General features: G+C 42.9%; 1 protein-coding gene across 1 annotated transcript in view; it reads left to right on the top strand.

Moving 5' to 3' along the window:
• Positions 1 to 18,965, top strand: part of AHI1 (Abelson helper integration site 1) — a 2,019,384-nt gene extending 2,000,419 nt beyond the window's left edge. The window contains exon 25 of the mRNA XM_069606745.1: positions 7,947 to 18,965. Within this exon, the coding sequence (XP_069462846.1) occupies positions 7,947 to 8,181 (235 nt within the window). The 3' untranslated portion in view covers positions 8,182 to 18,965. The remainder of the gene's footprint in view (positions 1 to 7,946) is intronic.
• Positions 18,966 to 24,293: the final 5,328 nt, after the last annotated feature.

The raw sequence follows: 24,293 nt of genomic DNA, 5'->3' as shown, positions 1-24,293 counted from the left end.
CTAGTGCCTAGTTGATGGAACAGTCTTGCGGTTCACTGTGTGGCCAAAGTGCTTCTTTTAACGAAAACCAACACCCTGTGTACCATAAAGGAACAGCGCATGACTCACGATAAAAAGGAACAGCATTTGCGGATAGAGAGAAAAGAAAAAAAATCACATTCCGATTTAATATGCCAATTGATGAATATTCTATAAACATTTAATGTCAAATAAATGTACTTTACCAAATGTACCGTGTTGCTGTTTGATTTTAAAGTACAGTTTCATATTCCGAATTGTGGCGCGCTGTGTTGTGAGTTGATCTGTGTTGGTTTCCGGGTTCTGTGTGAAGTCGCGTAGAAGACGACTGGGCGCGTTTTCCTACGCAGCACAGTAACGTCACGGAGAGAGGCAGGGAATATGAATGTTTTGATAATGTCACGCTCAGGGGCGGGGGATATGATTTAGTGCCGCAAAAGCAGGTCAGCCAGGGCGATGGGGCAAGTGATAGGATTATCACAAAATGGCAGCGCCCTGGTGCCTGTTTTCGCGTGCGTTTAATGGACGAAAACTCGGGTAAGGTCCATAGGAAATTTTTCTAAAATCGTGCGACTTGGGCTTAAAAACACATGGCCGACCCGTAGGGACAATAACATTTTTTGACCGAACCATTCCTTTAAGAACTTTTTTCAACTACAGTGATTGGAACTAGTGTAACTGTGCCCAAACTCCCACTTTTGTAGCGAGCCATGCCACCAGATTTGGCTGTGCACGCTTTTGTGGCTGTGATCACAGCATTTCCCCCCTACATTGCAGAGAATCTCTTATTTCCATGATTTGCCTGTTTTTGCCACATATTATCTGCTGAGAAGTGCACACCCAAAGAAATAAAACTATTCACTCTAGATATGAGAAAAGTGTCTATATAAAATGTTGGTAGCTTTTTGCAACCTCTTTAATACACTATAACATGTGACTTGGCTAGGTTAACAAACGTAATGAGATTGCATGAAATTGATGTTACCCAGCCAGAGCCTTTGTAGTTCTGCATGGTTTCTGCCCATTAGCACTACATTGTTTGCGTAGGCTAAGTATGGTGTCAAACAAACTAAGAATTTTGGATCATTAGTTGGCGAAGGTTTGCCGTTATATAGGTTAAATAAAAAGAGGAGCTATTACGTAACTCTATCGTACACCCTCATTAATTTTGAAGGGATTTGTGTGTCCCCCCTTCTCCCATAAGAAACAAATGATGTCGCACTTTAGAGTTGTATAATTACGCTTCTGGTCAACCCCCGTATTGGATAGTAGCAAGCAAAGGCTGGCACGGTCCACATTAACAAAGGCTTTTGACGGGTCACTGAATACAATAAAGAGGTTTCTCTTCTAGATACCATTGTATTTGTCAACTGCCAGAGATGGCTTGAGACATTGCTTCACTGTACTCCGTGACGGCCAAAATCCCAATTGACTAATTGTCAAAATGTAATTATCGTCCAGCCAAGCTGAAAGGATTTCATAATTAAATGTCCCCAGACGTTTTAGGGACATGGTGCTTTGTGGTGTGGATATGTAACACCCCAGATCTGCTTGCAGTCCTTTCCCAAATGATGCGATGATTGAACTTGCCATCCACACTTGAGGTAGGTGGCAAGTTGATAAGATGTCTTTGAAAAGTAGGCAAGCCCAGAGATCAGGAGTGAATTTATATATGTTGCCTGTAACCCCGTTGGGGGCTGATGACTTCCAAAGTTCTCAGTCTCACTTATATATGTTTTCATTCGCGCAATGCTCAGATACGTAAGTAAGGAAATAGATCAAAAGGTCAGTAAGGAAATAGATCACCCCTGTTGTTTGAGAGACAGTAGATATTCCCTTTCAAGAACTCATCCATAGAATTGTCCATCAATCCATTTTCCACCAAGGACCAGAATTTAATAGAATCCTTGGCGAACATCAAGTATTTATATTACCCCACACCTCCATATGAGCGCTGTGCTTAGCTCGCCCAAGATTCCAGATGAAGATTGCTCTAGCCTTAAACCTGATTCTCTTCTGTGTAACGTATCATACCTGGCCAACCTTCAAGCCTTGTGATTCCACGTAGACCTGTGTCTTCTTCTGGAGAATATTTACTACTAAAGTATAGTAGTGAGTTAACTTGATTTAGGACATCACATGATTTCTAGTACCAGTGGGGTGTTAATATGATTCCTTCCAACTCTAGTATGATTATTTGTTGAAAAGGAAGACACTGCGATATTGCCAAAGACGTTTTCACACGTAACCTATCTATCTTACTGTTGAAGGCTTTACCTGCTGCTGCTGGTGTGAAAGCTTAGGGTTTAAGCGCTCGTTGTTGCGATCTATGTTTGTTCTGATAGTGGTAGGTTCAAATGCTGACACGGATGACTCAGCCGTTCATCCTTCCGAGGTAGGTAAAGTGAGTTCCAATTTCGATTGGGTAATAATGATGGTATGAAAAATGTGGCTTAGACTCTGAGAAATGGTGGAGTTTAATATACGGCTGTCGAACACCAAGAATAAATTATGTAACGGTAACATTTTTAGAACAAACTTTCAAAATGCTAGACCAGTATAATGAAAACGATGTAAATTAACAAGCTAAAATTGGCATAGCTAGAAAGATGTAATGTTTTCTTATATTTTAATTTGATTTTAAATCACAAATCAAGTAACGTTTGCTTGAATTTGGAGGCTTCGTTTATGATAACCTAAGTTTATGGTGTTGTTTTGATTTTTCTTTTTCTGTATGATCTCTTTGTAAAATTGTGAAAGGTTTGTAATAAACCAGATACACTTAATAAAAAAAAAAATGTTTTATGTAAAACGCTTTGAATAAAAGCACTCTATATATTTCTATTTGCATTTTTCACGCGCTAATCCCAAAGGACGGACAAGGGATCCTGTATCTGGGCATAGATTTTAGATGCATGATCCTGACTACATAGCCTTAGAGTGATCATCAGAAGAGAAAAGTTGTAAAAAAAAAAAGCAAATGGAATTAAGCTGTCCACCTTGCTTAGCTTATTCCACCGTGTGGCGCCAACAATTGAAAAGCATCTATCACCCCTAAATAAATAATGGAAGGGAGGAGTTAACAAAACTTTACTATGCTTTGATAATCAGCACCCTTCAGGCTGGTACCGTTCAAATATCGCGGTCAAGTAATGGAGAGCCAAGCCGAGCCTGCACATGAGAACGCAACAGATGATTTTAAATTGTATCCTCTGCTGGACTGGGATCCAATGAAGTTCTCGCAAAAGGGGATGATGAAAGTAGCTTTTTAGGTAGCTGATAAATGAGGCCTGCTGCTGCATTAACTATCTTTTGCAGTCTTGGTAATTTATATTTTGGTAAGCACTAAACCTTTCACCCAACATATAGCTCTGGCCCAACATAACATTTTACACGATTCTCAGATTGGAGACAGCCTAATGCTGGAATCATGGCATAACCACTTTCTTTATTGCTGAAGTTGTTGACTTGTTCCCAATGGTAAGCTCCCCAAGGTCTATTAGCACCCCACATAAACAGTGTAGCAGTCCGGTTTGTCCATAATGTAACCAATTAGCACTTTGGCAGCCTAGAAGCTAGCTAACTCCCCGCAGCCTCCTTGTATTGCCATGAAATGTACGGATCCCTCACTAAAACCCTGCCTAAAGCTCCTCCCAGGTGGCGAGGCAAAGGCAGATGCTTCCTGATCCAACCTTGTGGGTGGTGTACTGTGAGAGGAACACCAGGTTGTGAGGCGATCCGTGGGATGAGACACAGTATTTGTTCTTTAAAAGGGAGAACCCTTTAAAGCCAACAGAACGGGTAATGGCCTATTGTCATTAATATATATTTGAACCACATAAAAGATCTGTGGCTCTGGCACAAATGCCAGGCCCTCCCTTGACCAGTCTCCCCCCCCCCCCACACCTTAACAGCACTTGCTCCTCGGCCCCTTCCATGACTAGCCTACTGAGTCTGGCCCACTCCCCTCCCTCGCACTAGTTGGCCTTCTTCCATAGCCGGTCCGATAGCACAGCAAGTAGAGCGCTTGCTTTGACATCTGTGCAGACCCTGCTGACGCAGGTTCGAATCCCGGCAGGGCCAAACTCAGCCTTTCATCCTTCCGAGGTCGATAAATGAGCACCACACAACGTGGGTAATAATAAGCAGCGCTCAGATACCAGAGGGTTTGTAGCGCTATATAAATGCTGAATTATTATTATTATTACTATTATTATGAGCACTTGGCCGCCTGGGCCTCCCTTAGCACTTGCCCATTCCCTCCCCACCCTGGCCCTGCACATCTCCCTCTCCCCTCCCCCTGCACTTCCTGGATTTGCACTTGCACAAGCAGAATGTCACAAGGCCTAGTAGGACCATTATTGTTATTTTCTCCCCTGTACCCTCCCCCTTTGTCTTGTCACCTGGAAACACCTTCTGATGTATAGGTAGCATACAGATGCTCAATAAATAAATAAGGTTACATTAAAATCTGAACACGCCGCAACAGAAAAACTATTCAAGGTATTTCAGGATAAACTCTCCCTACTCCCAAAGGTATAATGTAAAGGATTTTAGAAATGGTGCCTTAAATAGACTGTCATCCTCTGTAACCACGACTTCTAATGGTTCATCCTTAAATGAGTCTAAAGGAGGTACATCTACCCTTGAAACCCAGAAGTTACAAAAAATAACTAACTTTGTTGTTGAGGACTACAAGTCCCATAATCCCATAAGTACTGGGACGAGGAAGAGAGCTGAAGAGTCAGGCTGTAGCAGTAGGCAGGCAATTAAGCCTAATAGCCCACACCTTAAGGAACCTGAGAGGCATAAAAGGCCCCTTTGGGTGCAGGCAATAAGGAGGAGCTGGACCTATGGCTGGAGTGTATGCAGTAGTAATAGAAGTAGAAGGAAAAAGGCATGGTGTTGGCAATCCAGGCAGAAGTGTGAGATCCAAAGGGGCACTAGGATTTTGATCCTACAGATTTCACCTGCTTATCCTGAGAGGGTCCTGTTCCCCAAACTCTGATTTGCAGAGGCTGCGCAGCAGAAGGTGTGCAGGAAGACTGTCTTTTCCCATGTGAGCCTAATTGCAAAGATTGCGCCGCAAGAAGCGTGTCAGAGATCGTGGTGAGCAGCTATTGTGAAGCCGTGGGTCTCAGGAGCGAAAGGGGCTCCTTAATTGAGTGGCTGGACCGGAGGCACCTTCAGCGAGGAAGGGTGTGGGTCCCAAGTGAAGCCAGCAGTCGTAGAAGTTGTACAAACATGTGGAGAAAGAAACACAGGAGCCGGTGAGGTAAACCTGGCATTTTGATTCCTTGCGTGAGCGCTGCTGGCAGCAGTATCCAGCTTACAATTCACTTGTGTAAGAGCCGGAGCAAGGTGAAGTTGTTCGTTGAGTCTTAAACAATGGGACACTTGAAAAGTAGCACTTGCATGTGATTGGCTAATTTCTCTTTCACTCGGGTGAAGAGCAAACGCTACGAAAAGCAATTGTTCAATCTTTAAACTTTGGAAAACCTATGAAGAAGTGATTGCATGTGTCTAATTACGCTTCTCAGAGGAAGAGTGACCTCTGAATCCTTATTCACACAGACACCAATTGCTCATAAAGAGAAGTCATGTGTTTAAACATTGTATTTGAAGTTGGAGAGAGCAAGCATTGCCCAAGCCAAGGGTATTCCCCAATTGAGACTGAAGCCAGCCTTTGCCAAAGCCAGAGAACAGTTAAAACAGCACAGTGATCCTAATAGAACTTCAGCATTGCCTAAGATACAAATGTTCAAGCATTACCTGAAGCCAAGAGAGTGGCACCAAAGCTTCTGGGTAATTATTGTGGCTAACAGGTGGCAGCGGGAAAAAGGCAAGTACAACCTACATAGCTAAAGACTTTAGACGGAAGAGAGAAGAGTGTTCCATAGGCAATTAAAGGTTATTTGTTGCAAATAGACAAGAGAGGTAAAAGAGGCTGCCCCTTTAGAAGAGGGATATTCAGAGGAAGAGTGCCTTGCTTATTTCAACGTGTTGAAGTACCTGAAAGTGAATCTTGTCATAACCTGTCTGAAAGTATTGAAGCTGTGGTGGTGTAGTTTGTTTTCATTAGACGCGAGACTTCAATAGCACAAATGAAGTGCAATACTATGAGGCAAAGAAGTATGTGCTCATGGTACATTTTTGTAGAAGTTGAGGAAGTGCTGTGAAGTCATCCTGACATACCTACAGTGATTCCTAATCATATCCAGAGAGGCATAGTAACTGTTAACCAAGACCTGTGTTTCACTAACATTTTCAGAAGTTGTATTTCTTTTGAATTGCGTCCATTCTTCTTGGATAACTGGAAGTGGTGGCAAAGCATTGTGGCTGGGAATAACATTGATGCTATGTTGAGGAAGTGGAAAGTCTTTATTTCACCAAGAAGAAAAGCTTTGCTGTTGTTGGAACTTTGGTTAACAAACCTTTACCTTGACATTGAAACATAAAGAACTGAATTGACACCAAGTGCCAGATTCACAAAACGTTTTCCTATGGGATTACACCATTATATAACACTTCTGTGAATCAGGCCCTATATTACCTACATGGATTTCCTTGTTTCTTTTTGTTGAACATTGGAGCTGAATATACCTTGAATCCCGGGGAAGAGAGTTCACCCAGGTTACTAAGATGTTATCAAGAAACTGTAAATATCGGTGTTGCTGTTATTTGAATTGCTATATATTTTCTATGTGTATTTGATGTTTAAGTGTGAGGGCCAGAAATCATGTGTTAGTGTTTCCCTTTTGTTCTATTAGGCAGGGAAATCCTCGTCAGAGTAGGGACAGTGTGGCTTTTGATAACATTAATAATTTAATAAAATGGCATATTTTGACCAATCATTCAAAAACTGTCCGCCTCGAATTGCTCACCCTCTACAGCCATCCAACCCAGAAGATATTGAAAGAGCATTTTCCATGGTAGACTAGACTCAATCAGGCCTGGCTCCCTGCACTGGAAAGATGTTAAGGAAAGTAAAGGAATGTGTGTTCTCACAAACTTAGATGAATTGTGAAGGTCTACAATTTATTGCGCTTGGATGGATTTTGAGGGGTAGCCAATGTATCACTTAGAAGAACGTTGAGGGAAACCAATGTACTAAACACCCCTGCTCCCCTCCCGCATACCTCCCAAGCACCACATGTACCCTAGGGACCAGCCAAACTACACACCAAACACACAAAACACACATCCACCATAACAAACATTTGTATACAACAAATAACCCAGACACTGGGCCTTACCCCTCTGGAAACAACAAACCAGTGCACACAAGCAAACTCACTTGGAAAGCTGACATGCACAGATTCCAGTTTCTCCTGGTTCTGCAAGCATCAGCAGAAGAGCACAACCTATATCCTATCCCTCTTTCCCCACTACCCCACCCCGCCCTCTTTCTTACAGAACCACGGGAGCATCTGGAGACCATGCTATGGCAAGGGTACGCTGTAGAAGTCAACTTAACATAAGATAACAATCTAGATAGTGAATCCAAGTGGAAATAGTTGGAAGTGCACACAGATATGAATTCTCTTTTCTATTTGTTTGATTTTGTAAGCCATTCACCTAGACAAAAATATTGATATAGAGTGTCTATAGAGAGGGATGTACTTGCAGGTAGCACTTAAGTGATCCCTTAATTTTAACTCATACTTAACTCTTGAACACCACTATAGTTTTGGATTGTAGGTAGTCCCTTAGCATCAACCAGTGAGGAAACATAGTTTGGGCTCTTGAGTGGCAGTTGAGTGCCAAACAGAAGTAACCAAATATGCAGAATGTCACATGCACCAGATAGTGCCCACTGAAAGCGACCAGGGAGGTTGGTAGACTATGAAGGGCGCAGGAATGCTCTTTTGATTTGTATATAGGTTTGGAAAAACAGACAGTATAATATTTTTGTCCTTCCATCCTAGAGGAACACAGAAAAAGAAAAAGAAGGCTCTGAAGATGGATCCTCCAGGAAGCACTGTCCGCGCACTGCCCATCGGCCCACAGGAGCCCATAGCTAATGCCACTCACATTGAAAACTGGCCCGATATTACCAAGGGAGTGGACTTGAAAAAGAAAAAAAAGAAAGGCGCCACCGCTGGTACCACTAATAATGCCTTTGAGCCAGATGGGTATAGTTTTTACCAGGCATCACATTAAAAAGCATCGCAGCCATATGGTTATTGTCAGGTTGCTGAAGATTTCTGCTCCGCGCCAAGCGCAACATTCACACATTTGAAGAAGACTGCAAAGTAAAGCGAGACAAGAGCGCAGTGTAAATGTGTGGAATGTTCATGGGGCGTAATAAACTAATGATGATACAGTACTATATAGGACACTGTATTGTGGGTTCCTGTAGGTAACTGTGTATGAATCATATTATAGCAACATTGCACTTTTGTAATGAGCTTGTTTGTTCTGTGGCTGGTGGCTAAAGGTTGATTCTGAAGCCCAGTCATTCCTGTGAAAGGACATCCGCTCTGGTTACCAGTGATTGTGGGCAAGCACAAGAGATGTGGGTGTGTTACTTTCTTTCACAGGTTGTCTAGTTTGTTTTGCTTTTTAAGTTAGTGACACAACAAAACCGTTTGCGCTCTCTGTTCCTTTACCAAGGCATTCACACCTGATGGCATAGCAAAAGACTTGCTTGAGGAGAAAAATGCAATGAAAACTAAACTACAGTCTAAATCATTCCACATAATCCATTTTCAAACATTATGTATTTTTATAATGAAGAACTTTCCCCCATGCCTGAAGTCTGTGCTACTCATTGTGCTTTGACATAGGTGACTGTTTCTTCAAACTTATCCAACAATGTTGAAAGAATCATTACCAACAAAACACTACGTACATGGTTCTTGTTACAGTCGTAGTATTTTTTCACGGTGTTACCCTGAGCCTTTCGTGCCTATATGGTCTTATTTGTGATCAAATGAATTATGTTTTTTAAGAGTATATATCCTTTTTTGGGTTCTGGGCTTGATTTGAGCAATCACTGAAGGGTTTAAACTGCCATGTCAATTTGGAAAAATATGATGTGAATTCTACATGAAAGCAATGGTGTTTGCTGAGGGCCTATGCTTTGAGGTTCTGGTCTTACACATAACATTTATGTGTTAAAGTCCATCATACATGGTCGTCCATGTTGGCCATTAGCTTTTTAATTCACCAGAGGGACAATAGTACTTTAAAGGCAGATGCAAATCCTATAAGGGATAACCCATGTTAGTCCCACTACATTCAGGGTACCTTGATGGTGGCTTTGAAAATCCAGGTTTTGCACAACTTCTGAAATGCAGATGAATTGGCTCTAATCGACAGATGCAGTGTGCATATCGGCACCACTAGAAAGAATGCCCAAGTGGCAAACAATCTCCTCCTAAATCATTTGTCTTCTTGTAGTATTGTACGTTAGTCTACTTTAATCATTTTCAACTATATGATTGACTTGGAGTGCACTGTTTTGATAATGAATAAGAAATCCAAAAGTAAGATCCAAAGAGGAACATTTTCTGTCAATAAAATGTATTTGCCAGAGTAAATTGAAAGAGGCAGAGAATTAGGATGAGGCAACTTTCAAATCTGTTATTGAGATTGTCTTATGTCCCATTCCCTTTTTCCTGTACTCGCAGGATGTTGTCCCTGGCAAAGGACTGGGACACTCTGCACAGAAACTTTAATTTGCCTGGCAAACCCGCACATGTAGCATCCCATTTACCTGCCCCCAGCTTCAAACACCCGCCAGCCCTTTCCCTGTGCGGACACATAGGGAGTAATTCACAGCAGCTGCGTCTTTTCCTATGCACCTTTCTTTTTTTGCAGCCTTGCGCACATCTTTTTGCCCCATGGTCTGGGGTTTAAATGCTGTTGCCACGCAACAAATGTCTCTTACCGGCATTCCCCTCTGAAGAGCTGAGGAGGCCGCAACACCTCTGGTAGAGTGGGCCCTAAGCCCTGCTAGAACCTCCTTACCCATAGTATGGTAGCATTCAGAAATGCATAGCACTATCCAGAGTAAGATAGTTTGCTTAGGGACTGCTCGCCCCAACCTAGATTGGGAAAAAGCAACAAACAACTTGTCATTCTTTCTGTAAGAGTTGTTCTGGCCAAGTGAAAACTTGGCGCCATCTTTGGATCCAATCTGTTGAGTCTCTCCTCGTCCTCTGAGGGATGGGGCATGTGTAAAACACTCATAGGTCTATGCTCTGGCCCAGATCAAATGTTGACACCACCTTTGGCAAAACATAGGGTGCACTTTCTGGGAGACAATTCACTGACCCTTCTAGCGGACGAGATTGCCACCAAAAAAGCAGTGTTCAATGTGCCGAGCCTGATGGGAGCTGAATGCAAAGGCTCAAATGGAACTGCCACCTGGAAGTTGAGAACCAAGTTCAGATCAGATCCCAATCTGGAACTAGAAAAGGCGAAGGAGCGAAAGAATTAGCCAGGCCCTTTAAAAACTGGACAACCACAGGGATGGTAAAATAGGAACCTTGTTCTGGCATCCTTTTAAAAAGGGACAGAACCACCAGATACCCCTTCACCCTGCTCACTTGCAGGGCCGATTTGGCTAGAGCCAAAAGAAACTCCACCACTAAGGAGGTAGGACACGACATGGGGTCCACTATTTTCTCCTTGCACCAGGTCAAAATGTTCTTCATCTGCATGCTGTAGCAGATCAGAAGGAGTCATACATACTGAAGACATTTCAAACAAGACTTATTAAATAATGAGAAGGCCTATCTCTCCCCATATCAAAAGGGGTGATCACTACCTATATAAATAACTAAGGTGCTCATCAGTTTGGAAATATCCAAATCAAAACAGTCAGCTGTCCTAAAACGTATCCTATCTCACCCTGCCACTAGTCAAAACAAAGGCCAGGAGAATGACTCCCTTCTCCTGGTGAAGCAGGGTTCTGCTTTCTTTTAGAGCTCTTATAGTATCTTATTTTAAAATAGTCTTTAGCCACTTTCTGGACCAGGGCTTGCAATTCTTGGATAAGGTCTTTGGGTTTCCTCTCTTTTGGTGGGATTACTTTCCAAGGGTTCTTTCGTGAAGTTTGTTTGATCTTTAAATCCACATGGTTTGGCCAGGTGCGACCTTGGGTGATAACTTCTCTTCGTGGGGGTATCCCTTCAGGACTCTTACTATGTCCCCCCCAGCTTGGTATTAATTTGGTTATTTATTTGTTCATCCACTTTTCGTTTTCGCTTTTCAGATTCTTTTGTTTCTACCATCCTCTGTTTGTTAACTCTTGAGTGTTGGGATGTTCTCCCCTCTTCCCAGGGTAGTTTCGTCCACTGATTAGTAGTCTCTTTCTCAGGTTTAACTAGCACGTTTCCTCTTATATTGTTACAGTTCAGATTAATCAACTTTGTAGTTAGTTTCAACATTTTCACTGTGATGAGTTTCTTCACTCGTATAACGATTCCCTTTTGGCCTCCCTGACCGACCGTTCTCCCTGTTACCTCTCTTCTCATAGGGGAACATCTCTGGGGCCTGCGGTCACTCAGGACCTTCCTTCTCACTTGGTTTCTCTTTCTCGCATGGTTTCTCTTATTCGCATGGTTTCTCCACCAGGATCTCCTCGCCGTATCCTTGCTTTCCTTTTGTGCGGCAGTCCAGTGTTCCTCCTGGCAACGGGTGCTGCTGCGAATGCCTCCATGGGCTGGTGTAAGTGTAGTTCGGTTGGGCCGCTTGTGCAGCACAAGCTATTTGTGGCCATGCCACCAACGGTTCTTAGCTTCTCACATCCTTGGTTTCTTGCCGATTTGATTTTTTCACGATGATATTCAGTCTTTTTAGCCTTGATTAGTGGATTGAAGGTATGTTTGTGTGGATGAAGCTCTTTTTTTTGGTATGGTTTCATACGGGAATCAAAAGTAAGGAGAAGGTTAGTATACTGTTTTGGATAAATAGAGCTATCATTTGAGATGACTAGACGAGCTAAAGATGACAAGTTATTATTTAGCATTATTGACTATTAGGTTGTTCGTATAGTAAGACCTTTTGATAGTTAAATAATTCCACTTAATTGTAAGTACTAGTAGATGGTGATCACTATGTACTTGTGGAAATATTTTAAAAGTACTTATTTGGCCAGTTAAGTTGGTATGTGTATACATATAGTCTATTGTAGTAGATAAGGAACCCCTATGCCATGTGGGCTGAGCCGGAATATCGCCTTGAATTTCGCCATTGGTCATGTGAAAATGGCGATTTGACATAAAGGAGGTCCATCGCTTAACCTTCTCCATTGTGATTTTTCCTTTAGGATTAATACAGTCCAAGTTAAGATCACCTACGATAAGGGTATCCGTAATATCTTGGGAAAGGAGTACCAAATCTAAAAGTCTGGACAAACCTGCTTAAAAAGCAGAATCAGTCAACCCTAAAGGATTGCGATGAATATTAATTAATGCAATAGTATGTGCTGGACATGTAATCTTGACAAGTTGGATAAAGGAAGAAACAGAATCCCAGGCTTCAATGGCGAAACCACTGAATATGTTCACTCCTGTCAATAATCCTGATGATGGTCGACCTCTTTGACTCCCAATGGCTGGAAGGAGAACAATCTCGTAATTGTTCCATACAGGTGTTTGCAGGAGCCAAGTTTCCTGTAATGCTATTATGTCCATAACCGCTGGAAAATTAGCAATAGAGGTTTGTAGATGAGTATAACCTCTAGTGTTCCAACTAGCAACATTAATGAGATGGTCTTTAGAAGTTTCTAATGGTTATGACATATACGACTCGGCACGACCAATATTTTGCATCAAAGGGAAGCTTGCGCTAGATTGATTAGATGGTTGCTTTGCATTAGAGTCCCCATTCATAAATGCTGGGTCTTGTGCTAATAGGAACCCCATCGAAAATAATTGCATTTTTGATTTCCAGATGGTATTTAGAACGATACCCAAAAGTATCCAAGACGCACCACTTTACAAGTATTCTCAGAAATAAATTCAATCTGCTCAATGTCACTCGAGCTTATGTCTTCAGCTTCTTTTCTCTGATAATCATGGCTCATGGTAAGTTTGTCTTCTGCCCAGTCTTGTTTTGTATTGCTGTTATGGGAATGGGTTAGGGTGTTTATTAGAGGATCAGGAGTCCCTATCCCCTAAGGGGGGAGTCTCTCCCTGTGAATTGGAATTTTATTTGGACCCTTTTAGACCCAGAGAAGGGAGTCATTTCCCCCAGACTGTTTAGAATAATTTTTGGAACTTTGTGACCTGGGCAAGGGAGTAATTCCCCAAGGCCGCTTGAGTGACCACCAGGAGAAGCATTCTCCTGGTCCACCTAAGAAACATTCTGTGCCACTTTGACCATAACCCAGGAGAAGGGAGGCGTTCTCCTGGTATCAGAAGAGTACCGCATTATTCCTTAGTTTATAGTGTAAGAGCCAGAAGAAGGATTTTCTTGACACAGGACGGTGGACACTTTTACTTTACCAGACAACCTGACAGTCACCTTAGATCTTTAGTTGAGACAGGGAAACCCCTCTTAGGAATAGGGAAAGATGGTTTTCTCTTGGTTTATTACACTAAAAAACATCTTTAGTCTCAAACATGCTACCTTTGTGTCAGAGTCCTTCTGCACCCTTACAACAAGGAGATGCCTAAACAAAAGGCCAATCATTTTACATCAAAATCCTTGATGACTAATAACAAACCTAGCAGTCCTCAAAGATGCAGGTCAGCAGTTGCTCCTTTCAGGTATTTCGTTTGTCACCTCTGAGACCCCCAAAAACGCCAAAGAACCACCAGGAGTATTCTAACCATCCCCACCAATTCTTCAGACAATAATAAACCTAAAATGTTAGTCATTTGGTTCAGGGGCCTTTCACACCTGCAGGGACCGTCACAGCTGAGGAATCAACGGACAAATGAGTACACAGTAGATGGGATTTAAACAGGTTTATTTTACAACTCGAATATTCCCAGGTCGTGGGGTGAGTGAGCAGAAGAATGAAAACAAGAAAAGAAAGTAGCAGTGCTTCCTGCTTATTTGAGAAATGTAGTCTGTCAGTCTATCCCTTGCCTCCCTGGGTTTTCGCCTCTTTGCATTCAGCAAAAGACACTTGCAGGCATTGAGGTTTTGCGTCTCCCCTGCACTTTATTTGTGACTGGCTTAGACCTTTCTGCCTCCGTAACTTTAGTCAAGATGCTGAGCTCTCGTAAGGTGCTCCTTCCAACCTGCCAGGAAGGTAGGGTCTGGGCTTGCTTCCAGTCTTGCCACACTTTGGTCTCATTCCTCTAGATTTCACAGGGCCATGGAGTGCACGGGTTGTGGTCCTGGAAACATGGCAAGCATCTCTGCCACCTTTGTTGTTAGCACTGTTTGTAGAGGTGTTTCCTCAGCAGGACCTTGCTATGCTCTCCTCTATTTCCTGGTCTGACTTTCTTGCCTGTCTAGTCCCTCTTTCTCCTTTATCAACCTACTTAACACCCCAGATGGATTTAGTGCACTTTTCCTTTCCTCCTGCTTTCCCTTTTCTTCCCCAGGTTATTCACTCCTCTGGATGATTATCTTCTCTTTCTGGCCTATTATTCTATGAATACGTAGGCCTTTTTGGTGGTCTTTCTGCTTTGAATCCTTTCCCTTACTTTATGTATCCTTCTCTTGGCATTTCCACTTGTCCAGCTCTTTCAATTCCTTCCTCAGGTGCTGTATGCATGTTCCTTTTCCTCCCATCACATGTTTGTATCCTTATTTCCTCCTCCCACTCCAAAGCCTTAGCACCTTCTTGGTTTCCCAGTTCTTTCTCACCTCTTCCTAGGTTTGTGCTGCTTTCTTTTTTCTCTTTTTTTTATCCCATGGTCTTCTCCCCTCACCCTTCCTGTGGGGTTTCTCTGTTCCTGTTTCTCCTTCCTTTGCACTCCAAGGACGTGTTACCAGCTCCCCTCTCTTCTGTCCCCTCTTCTACCTTCCAAGGTGCCTGCTCTGTTGTTCCTCCTCCTGCACTTTGTAGAGGTGTTATGGTCTGTGCCCCTCCCCTTCTCTCCTCGTCTCTTTTTGCCCACGTGTCTTTCCTCACATCCCCCAGCCACCACAGTTCTTCCTCCAATGCCCTCCTGCCTCACCTGGCACCGTTGCAATCTATCCTCGCACTCACTGGGTCCATGAATGATTGCCATTCATTATGACGCATGACTTGCTCCATGCAGGAATTGGCAATGGGAATTTAACCAGTGCTCACAGTTGTTTCTCCTTACTTTGTAATTAGCAGAGTGGCTCTGTGGGCTGAAACATTAAGCAGGGCATCTATCTTCTTGCCCTGCACAAGGTACACTGCCTTCCTTTGGCGCTTGTCGGATACCGTGGATACTCCACCTGAGATCATGTTCATGGGTGCAGGTTATTTGTCTATTACTAAACAAAACCATTTGGTAATATTGGTTGGTTATATGTAGGGGACCCCAAAAGGGTCACCATACTGACTTTTCCAGTTGAAGTATGCATTAATACAGTCCTTGGCACTTGAGCTGTTTAGTTTGACAAAGGTCGCAATGAATCTTAGAAACATGGGCAATTACCGGAGGGTTCTTCAGAGTGGGATGCCAATATGTCACAGGGAGAGTCAGAGTAGTGTGATTAAAAGACACCTTCTTGGTTTTTCTTCTTTTCCAAAGAAACAGTCTGGTTCTCCTTTGGGAGTTTCCTGGTGGCCTTCGAACACATATGTGAGCAATAGGTGTGGTCTTAGAACTGTTTTAAGCCTCCTGCTCCCCAAATGCTCCTTCCCTGTCTTTGTGGGCACAATTGTTTTCCCTTACATCTAGCGTATTCTGCTAGTGCCTCTGTCTTGGTCATCTCTTCTTTGGTTCCCCCACTCCCATTTCCGGGAAACCTCCCTCTTTTGTCTTGAGGTCCCCTGGCTAATGGGCTTTAGAACCATAGGGACCCACCCTTTTCGCCCTAAAGGGCCTCCATCACAAAGTGGCACCCTGGGACCTTTGGCAGTCAGCCCAGAATAGGTGACTTCCTCACAGGGCAGAACATCTATTTCTTTTCTGAATGCATGGACAACCCTCTCTCAGGATTCTTGCATAGTATTGGTGATGGGCAGGGGCTAAAGCTATCTCACTCTCCACCCCCCTCTTTTCTGCACCTTTTATTGTATTTGGAACTAGATCCAACGGAATTGCTCCAGATTTACACAACAGGGGATGCGTTTGGCTCATGATATGTAGTGGTTCTTCTGCCATACCAAAGAAGAACCAGATGGGTCTGCGTACCATCCTTGCCAACTCCAAATGGCATCAAAATCGCTGAGTGTAGAGGTGGACGGTGGGCACCCGAGTTCTGCTCCTCTTTGCTCTTCTATCCAGGGATTCGCTTGTGCCCAATATGGCCTACGCATCCCATTAGTTTAATAGTTTCCTTTTGGGATTCTACATTAGAAAACAATTTGAACATTTTAATAACAGAGTCAACGCTCTCACATTTTGCCACGGGTGCCTAGAGAGTGAGATTAACCCGTTACATTGTTCTCTGGACAACATTCTGTCTGTCATTTCTAACTAGGCTAAATGTGGAATTGAGATAACCTTCCGCAGCACTACCTACACTGCAGCGATTGCAGCATGCTAAAATACAAATACCAACATTTCTCATTAAGCAATCCTGTTGTAAAATGACACTGTAATGGTTTTTCAGATTATTGCCCCTCCCCATTAAGGACACCTTGGCCTGATGGGAGGTATATATATATATATATATATATGTATATATATATATATATATATATATCCCTGATTCATACACTGTTTGAATCAAACATCTCCATTATTGTGATGTTTTTATCATGGAAAATAGCTTTCTTAGTGGCCTTGACTTTTAGAGTTAGCGTAGTTCTGGCACACTTTTCAGAACCATTCCTCGTTCTTTGCCCAGCATAAGGTGGTAGACTGGGCACAGCCCTCCTTTTTTTTTTTTTTTTTTTTTAGCCTAATGTGTATTGTGAAGTTCTTTTGAACCCATAAATCGATTTATATTTCAAGTCCTGAGTCAGAGGTCAAGAGATGAGTCCAGACAAAGTAAGATAGATCTATTAAAAATCTTTTTTGTGACCTGCTGGACTCTTTCCCCTGGTTTGAAAGCATCCAAAGCTACTGTCGCCCATTAGGTTGTTTTATTTTGGCACTTCCTAGGTGGTATTTCTCTAAGGTGCATTCCTCCTCTTAACGGGATGCCTAGACATCTGGTGAGAACCTAGACAGCTTCTGCAAACTTTTTACACACATGCCTTTAGAAGTCATTGGCAAACCTGCAACCGGCTACTTTACAGTTCTTTTGTAAACATTATAAGATGACTACAAACTCATAGGAAGGATGCCCAATTTGGGCAGGTGATTCTACATAATATGTTCACATGGAAAAGCCTGTTCGCTATCCCCATGTTGTCATTAATAACCTCCCTTTCTGTTGGGGAGCTTTACAATCTCTCACACTTGGGGGGGGGAGGGGTGGATAAAGGCGTTATATGCAAGTTACTCACTGTAGTTACTACAGTACTCATAGTCCAGAGGCCCTTTTTGTCCATACGCACTTCCTCCCCAATCCTCGGTAATTAAAATCCACTTTTATGTCAGACTGATTCAAAACTCTTGGTTATAGCCAGGTGCAGTCGGGAGAGAGGTTGCGGCTGTGGCCGTGCGTCTGCTCCGGCGCCCTATAAAACACAGCATAGGCATAAAGCAGCCACTATGGTGAGTATCATTTTGATGGCCATCTGTATTTGAACATATAGCACACAGCTCACTATATAAGATGCCTTGAGCACAATTCCCTTTTGCTAGTTATCCCAATGTCTGCACCCTTCTTTCTGCTTTACTTGGTTCTGTAGTTGGAGTCTGACGCTTCAAATGTTCTTCGTCTGCGGCGCAAAAAGCAATGTGTATGGAGCAGAACCTCCGCTTTACATTTGCAACACTTAGACAAACAACTGTGTGTTTTGTTTGAGAAGTGAAAAAGGCCCCGTCATGTCCCACTCTTGACACATGATGATTGATGAAGTAGCCTCTGAAATCTAAGAGTGGAGTCACCTTCGGCGCACTGTTACTGTTTATCCAAATTTTAATGCAAATCTTAAAAGCAATCACATGTCGTCTAACTTTGTATTTCACGCCCAGTTTGTGTCTTTATGGAAATAAATGGGTTGCCAGTCAAACGCTTTCTTAGTGTCATTGGAATAGCATGATTAACAGCTTGCTTGTGGTTAATCATCTGCAGTCCACTGTTTCACTGGCATCAAGATGATATACTAGGACTTTACACAGGGGACTTTACACAGGGGCAACCCGAATGCAGACCTTTTTGTTTGCATGGTGCCAAAAAGCTTTCCACGTTTAGGAAATGTAGGGAGGTCCTACGATATAAACAATAGGCAATATATATGTTCAAATGAATGCTCGTCTCATGCTTAGCTCTGCGCAGCACAAAAAAAGTAAAGAAAGATATGGTTTTTGCTGACTGAAGATCTTATGTATCGACCACAGTGCCCATTCATATGTATTTTGTGACCCAAGCATTCTAAATGGGTAGTAAAATGCTGGAATGAACATGTGTTACCATAGTGTAAGTAAAGTTATGGCGGTAAATACAAATTTTATGTCAATTTTATTAGATGAAAGATATGTTTTATATACAAGTGTGCAAAAGTGTAGAAACACTAAATTATCAATGCGATTTTGCAGATGTATTTCCAAATTAATTCAACTGCATTTTGAAAAGAATTTGTAGAACTATAAAAATCTGTGAGTTTATATTTTGTATTTATATCATATTTATTTGCTCTGTCAGGTAAATTATTTTTTAAATATAAAGCGCATAACATTACCTAACCTACATTTCTTATAATGTTTGTATTAACTTATTGGTCACATTTTCATATGCTTGTAATTATGAAAATAAAGTCAACTGTTCAGATGCCGATACAGATTTGTTTATTTTTCCTCTTGTATTTTTTCTTTTTTTACAAAAAAAAAACAGGAGAGTAGATTCATTAAAGATCATATTGCAAATGCAGTAGGATTACAGTGCGAAAATATTGTGTAGTAAATTAGCTGATAAACCTTTCTCATTTAAAAAGAAAAAAGTAAGTAGCAAAAGGAGCAGGAGCATTGATCTCTAAATGTTCCTAAGACGATAACCACAAGTCACAGTATCACATGACGCATGCCCATGTTTTAAGGGTAAAATCTATGTTTAAATAACGATTTTCTCTGTAGTAGTCTTTGAATGACATGTCTATTCTTTTGTGGTTCAAATGTAACCTTTGACTTCTGTGAATCAGTATTTCAATCACCATCACAGCATGATCATGCGAAAAGCCATGGCACCATGAAATCCCACAAACATTTTTACCCATGTTTCACTTCCACCTCTTTAAAATTAGATCGGCTCGTTGTCTTTGAGAGTGTTCAATGTTTTCTTGAATTATACTGTGAAAGGATTAGTTCAGAGTGGGTGTGGTAGAATAAGAAAAGTGTTGTTTCAAAGTGTGCACCCTTGTTTTCAAATAGTCCAATCAATGCCTGTGATGCCTCTGTTGGCCCTCCACCACCCTCTGGTCCCCTGTGATGTTTTTGTTGGCCCCCTCTCTGGTCCCCCGTGATGTCTCTGTTGGCACCCCCATCCCTATGGTCCCCCGTGATGTCTCCGTTAGCACCCCTCTGGCACCCCTTATGTTGCTGAGTGCCCCCACACACTCTTTTGTCCTCCGTGATTGATATTTATCCCCCTCTGGTCCCCAGTCATGTCTCTCTGCGCCCCAGCCCCCCTCTGTTCCCCCCTTGTTGTCCCCCCTACCGCTTTCCCTGATCTCTTCTCTTTCCTCCCCTTATCCCTTTCTCCCCCCCAACCCATTCATTGCAGGAGCTGTCTTGATTCACGAAGGGTTCACCATCAATGACTTTTTGCCAATGCTTGGATTTGACTTTGGACACATTGACTCTTGGTGCTTCACCCACTCAACTCTCATGCTGGACCTCCCCTGGATCTCGTACTCAGGTTGGCCCTGAATCATGCTGTGCCCATCCTCACCGTGAATCCTTTCCTACATTTTTGCAACATTATGTGTTTTACTGACCTCTACAACTGTATTTGATCTCCCCTCTGTTTCTCTGCTATTTTCACTGTTCTTATTCTCTCTTCTCTTCTCCTCTCCTTCCCTCTTTTCTCTCTCTCTCTCCTCCCCTCTCCCTTACTTTTTTCTATGCACTTACTCTATCAGAATTGTCCCTGGACGTAGTATCATAGTAACAAATGTTTGTCTCCTCCCCCACTCTTGCTTGTTATTCCACCCCTCCCCTCCAGCACTATCTGAAATGTCAGGCCTAGTACAATAGTTCCTTTTTTGTTCTTCTCTCGCCTTTATCCTCCCCTCTCCCTCAACACGTGTAATTCTCAGTCTCTACCAGAAATGTCGTCAGGCCTAGTATGGTAGTCTCCTGTCTGTTCCCATTTACTTCCTATCTGTGTCTTCGCACTTGCACTATCTGAAATGTCGCTAGGCAGAGTACGATAGTTAATTTCACATTCTTGTTGTTCATGACCTGTAAGGATGTTTTGTATTTTCCCTTGTTCTCTCTCTTGTCATGAAGTGCTTTGAAACACATTGTGTATAGGCGCTATATAAATAAACATATATATCAATGCTGCAACATCCCCTAGGTGGACCTGCAACTAGCAAGGGAAGTGACTATGGTACTATATTGTGTGTGGGATGTTGATAGTGTCACACTACTTGCTGTTTAGTGGGATACATAATAATCTTAGGTTCTCTTTCTCTTGCAATCATTCTTGCCATGTAATGTGTGTGAGAGGTTAGGATGGGGCAATGGGGACTATTTGGCATTGTTGATAGTGGTAGTTGTAAAGACTGGAGGGGGTATCTGTACTCCTGCCCTCTATGTGGCACAGTAGAAGCACAGTGCACCCCAGCCAAGATTCTCTATATGGTAGAATGGGCGAGCAACCAAGTCTAAAGCTCTCAGAACGTGATCTGGGCTGGTCCTTAAGTACAGTACAGTGTAGTCCCAAACCCCCACAAAAGAATGTCCACACCCTTTGTTATGTGATAAAACAGTTTTTTATATAAATAAGGTTCAATATATATACACAATCGATGGCACACTTTGTGCTTTGGCAAATCTGAGATGGTAAATATGTACAATGTCTATGTGGTACCAGAGTTCCCTCTTGACTCCTTTAAAATGCACCAACTCCTGACAGTTCAAATGGCATACAAATCAAATAGTTATGTGAATCAACATCAGACATATGAAAGAAGACAAATTAGGTTAAACAATGGCAGAATACTTTGTCCAGCTACCAAGACAGTTCTGTGTGAGGATCCCCCCACCTGGGCAACCTGTAAATAAAGTGCATCAATAAACTCAGTCCATATATGTTTAAAATAGTGTTGTTTCCAGGTAAAATGTTCTACTACCCCAATGTACCCGAGTTTACCAGAGTTTCTTTGTGGTTCATCGACGGATCCCTCGAGGGTGAACTCCCTTTAAAGCAGGACCCACAGGGCGTCGAGATTCCTTGAAGAAAATGTGAAAACTGTTGTCGAGACACCAGCTTCGGCCTTTGCGGTGCTCGTCGACGATCGATCGATCGTGGGCATCCTGTAAAGACAAGGCGTGCGGTGCACCTCGATGACAAGAGTTCATTGCTGCAAAGCAGATTCGATGAAGCACGGAGGCTGGGCGTCGGCATTGGTGTCGACGATCGGGACTCAACCACGCCTGCCTTTCAGATCTTCGTTGGTCTGTGTCTTTGTGGACTTCGGGTGGTGGGAAACCCACCAGCGGATGCTCCTCGGTTCATCAACAACCTCGACTTTCTCCAGCGGGACAAAGCGGTCGACGGTGATGGCAAGGGAGTCCTTTGTTTCAAATGTCTTAGGCAAAGGTGGAGTGTTGTGGCTCTGGTCATCGAGCAGCGCAGCGACAAGCTGTCCCCACTTCTGGGCAACACGACTCGACTGGCTTCCTGCGGTTACGGAATTCCTTCGAACCCTGGTCGACGGCAATGGATTTCGACGGCCTCGATGCCCAGGTGCTTTACTTCAGATTTCTCAGTGGACACCTTCAGCCTTTTGCACGATGGTCCCTCGTAGCTCGGGGAGAGGTCTCCTAGCCAGGTCCTCTCTTGGATCAGCCCTTGACAGACACAACAGCTTTTGGATTTCATCGATGGAGAGCACCAGCAAACCTTCTTCTTCCGGCTGGGCTTCAAGAATAAGTAGATTCAAGTTTCAACTTCAGCTTCTGAGCAATTCTGGTAAGTGAGAGGTCCCTAGATATACTGTTCTGTCTCTCATTCACACCGCTGAGCCAAGCTCAGGCAGCCAATCGGTCAGAATGGCATTCAAGCAGGCAGGCAGCCAATCAGGCTCACAGTGCCTTCATGCCATTCACTTCAACCTAGACACCCATAACAAGGAATGTGGATTGGGGCAAGCACCCAGCCTTTCAGCATACCACACTGCATTCATGTCATTTTCGGGCAGGACTGTCTCATTCTTTGTGTCTCACACACACAGATACCAGACACCCATAACATGGAACACATTATGGTTACACACTCCATTAACCCAGGTCCCACCCCAAGGGTGCACCCGCAACATACAATCACTGCGAAGGCTCCAGCTAGTCTGGCCTGTACTTCCCCACAATACCATATATGGTTCTTCCACCCCACAGCCAGTCAGGGGAAGGGACAGAGTCGGGGCTTCCCAGGACTTTAGGAAAACAAGTTAACAGGTAATAGAAACCAAGAGGCCACAGGGGACATCTTGTCTCCTATCAGAAATCCACTGATTCCTATGGCAGGGACTGAGTAGCCCAAAATGGAGGATACTTAGAGCACCTGTCAAATTCCGCAGTGAGCTGCCACCAGCCCATACTCTGCTCTGTGGGCCACATACAGGTGTCCGAAAACAAACACTAGGGGTACAGGGTTGTACCGCCCACCCATGGGTGCCGTAAGGGTATCCCAAGGATCTCTGTTCACCACAAACAAAAAGGGGAAGAGCTGCACTACCAGGAGTCCCGACTGGACTCCTGTGCAGAAGACTACACAGAACACACATGATAAGGGAATACAGGACAAGGACATGGAGGCCCTGTCCCTCCAATGCATTTCCAGCATCGCAGTAGTGGAAGAGCGGAAAGAGGCAATGGTATGGTAGACAATGTTAAATAAGACTGGGCCGTTTTTGAGGGTAATATGAAATGGGCATCTTAATATTTTCCTTTTCCGCAAGGCATGAAATAATCTAGCATTCTTATACTGGGAAAAATCTAAGATGGCACTGTTGAAACTGACATGCAATATGAAATTAACACGTGCACTTGGAAGTTGACTTGGCAATGTGGGAAATTGACTTGGTAACTTTTAAACTGACAGGCTAGCACACTGAGCTAATCAATAACATATTTTAGAGTTTCATGGTGTATTTCAGCAACATCCAAGACAAGGTCACACTGTGAACATCTTATTATTGGCACCACCCTGTATTAAGTGAGCAACACTCACAAATACTTGGGAAATATCTGGTGATGTGGTGGCAACACCCCTACATATGTGAGCAATTTTGATTGACAGTCTTGTTAGGCTTTATTTGGGAGTTCGCCCTCACTTGTTAAAAATCTACAGCTGTGTTCATGTGAAACATCATGCTTTTCAGTAACTTTTCAAAGTATCTGAATTCACCGCTCTTTTAACTTGCTAAAGTGCTAGAACGTTGTCACTTAGTACTTTACTAATATGATGGTCTCTTTTATGTACGTTTTTATATAAATATTTGTTTATATAACTATAAAAGAAGTGTATACCTGACTCAATCGCCCTCTCCTTCTTTGAGGTGGACTATGATACGATTCCGGCTTAACCTACTAAACACAAAAGAACTGCAATGTACAGGATATAAACTGTCCCCTGAAGGAGCGTTTTGTAGGTTTTGTGGAGTCGACTGAGAAAATCTAAAATATCTGGTAATGGATTGTAAAGATCTTTGGTCTCAACGCATATTGTACTTTAGCCACACAATCCATAATACTTTGCTTGTATTAAAAGAATGCTTATCGGTCAGGATCATTCAAAGAAATTCCCTAACATTAAAATATGCACTGTTGTGTTTTCTGAAGATGATCAGTTTGCTGGACTGTCCTCTTTCGGATTGTGCCCACACAATAATATTGAAATAATAATATTGAAACTAATTCTATGGTGATCAGGGTCGGATGACG

This window comes from Ambystoma mexicanum, chromosome 4p (genome assembly GCF_040938575.1).
Source record: "Ambystoma mexicanum isolate Mex_15411 chromosome 4p, UKY_AmexF1_1, whole genome shotgun sequence".
Lineage (NCBI taxonomy): Eukaryota > Metazoa > Chordata > Amphibia > Caudata > Ambystomatidae > Ambystoma > Ambystoma mexicanum.
This window is presented reverse-complemented; position numbering and strand designations above follow the sequence as displayed.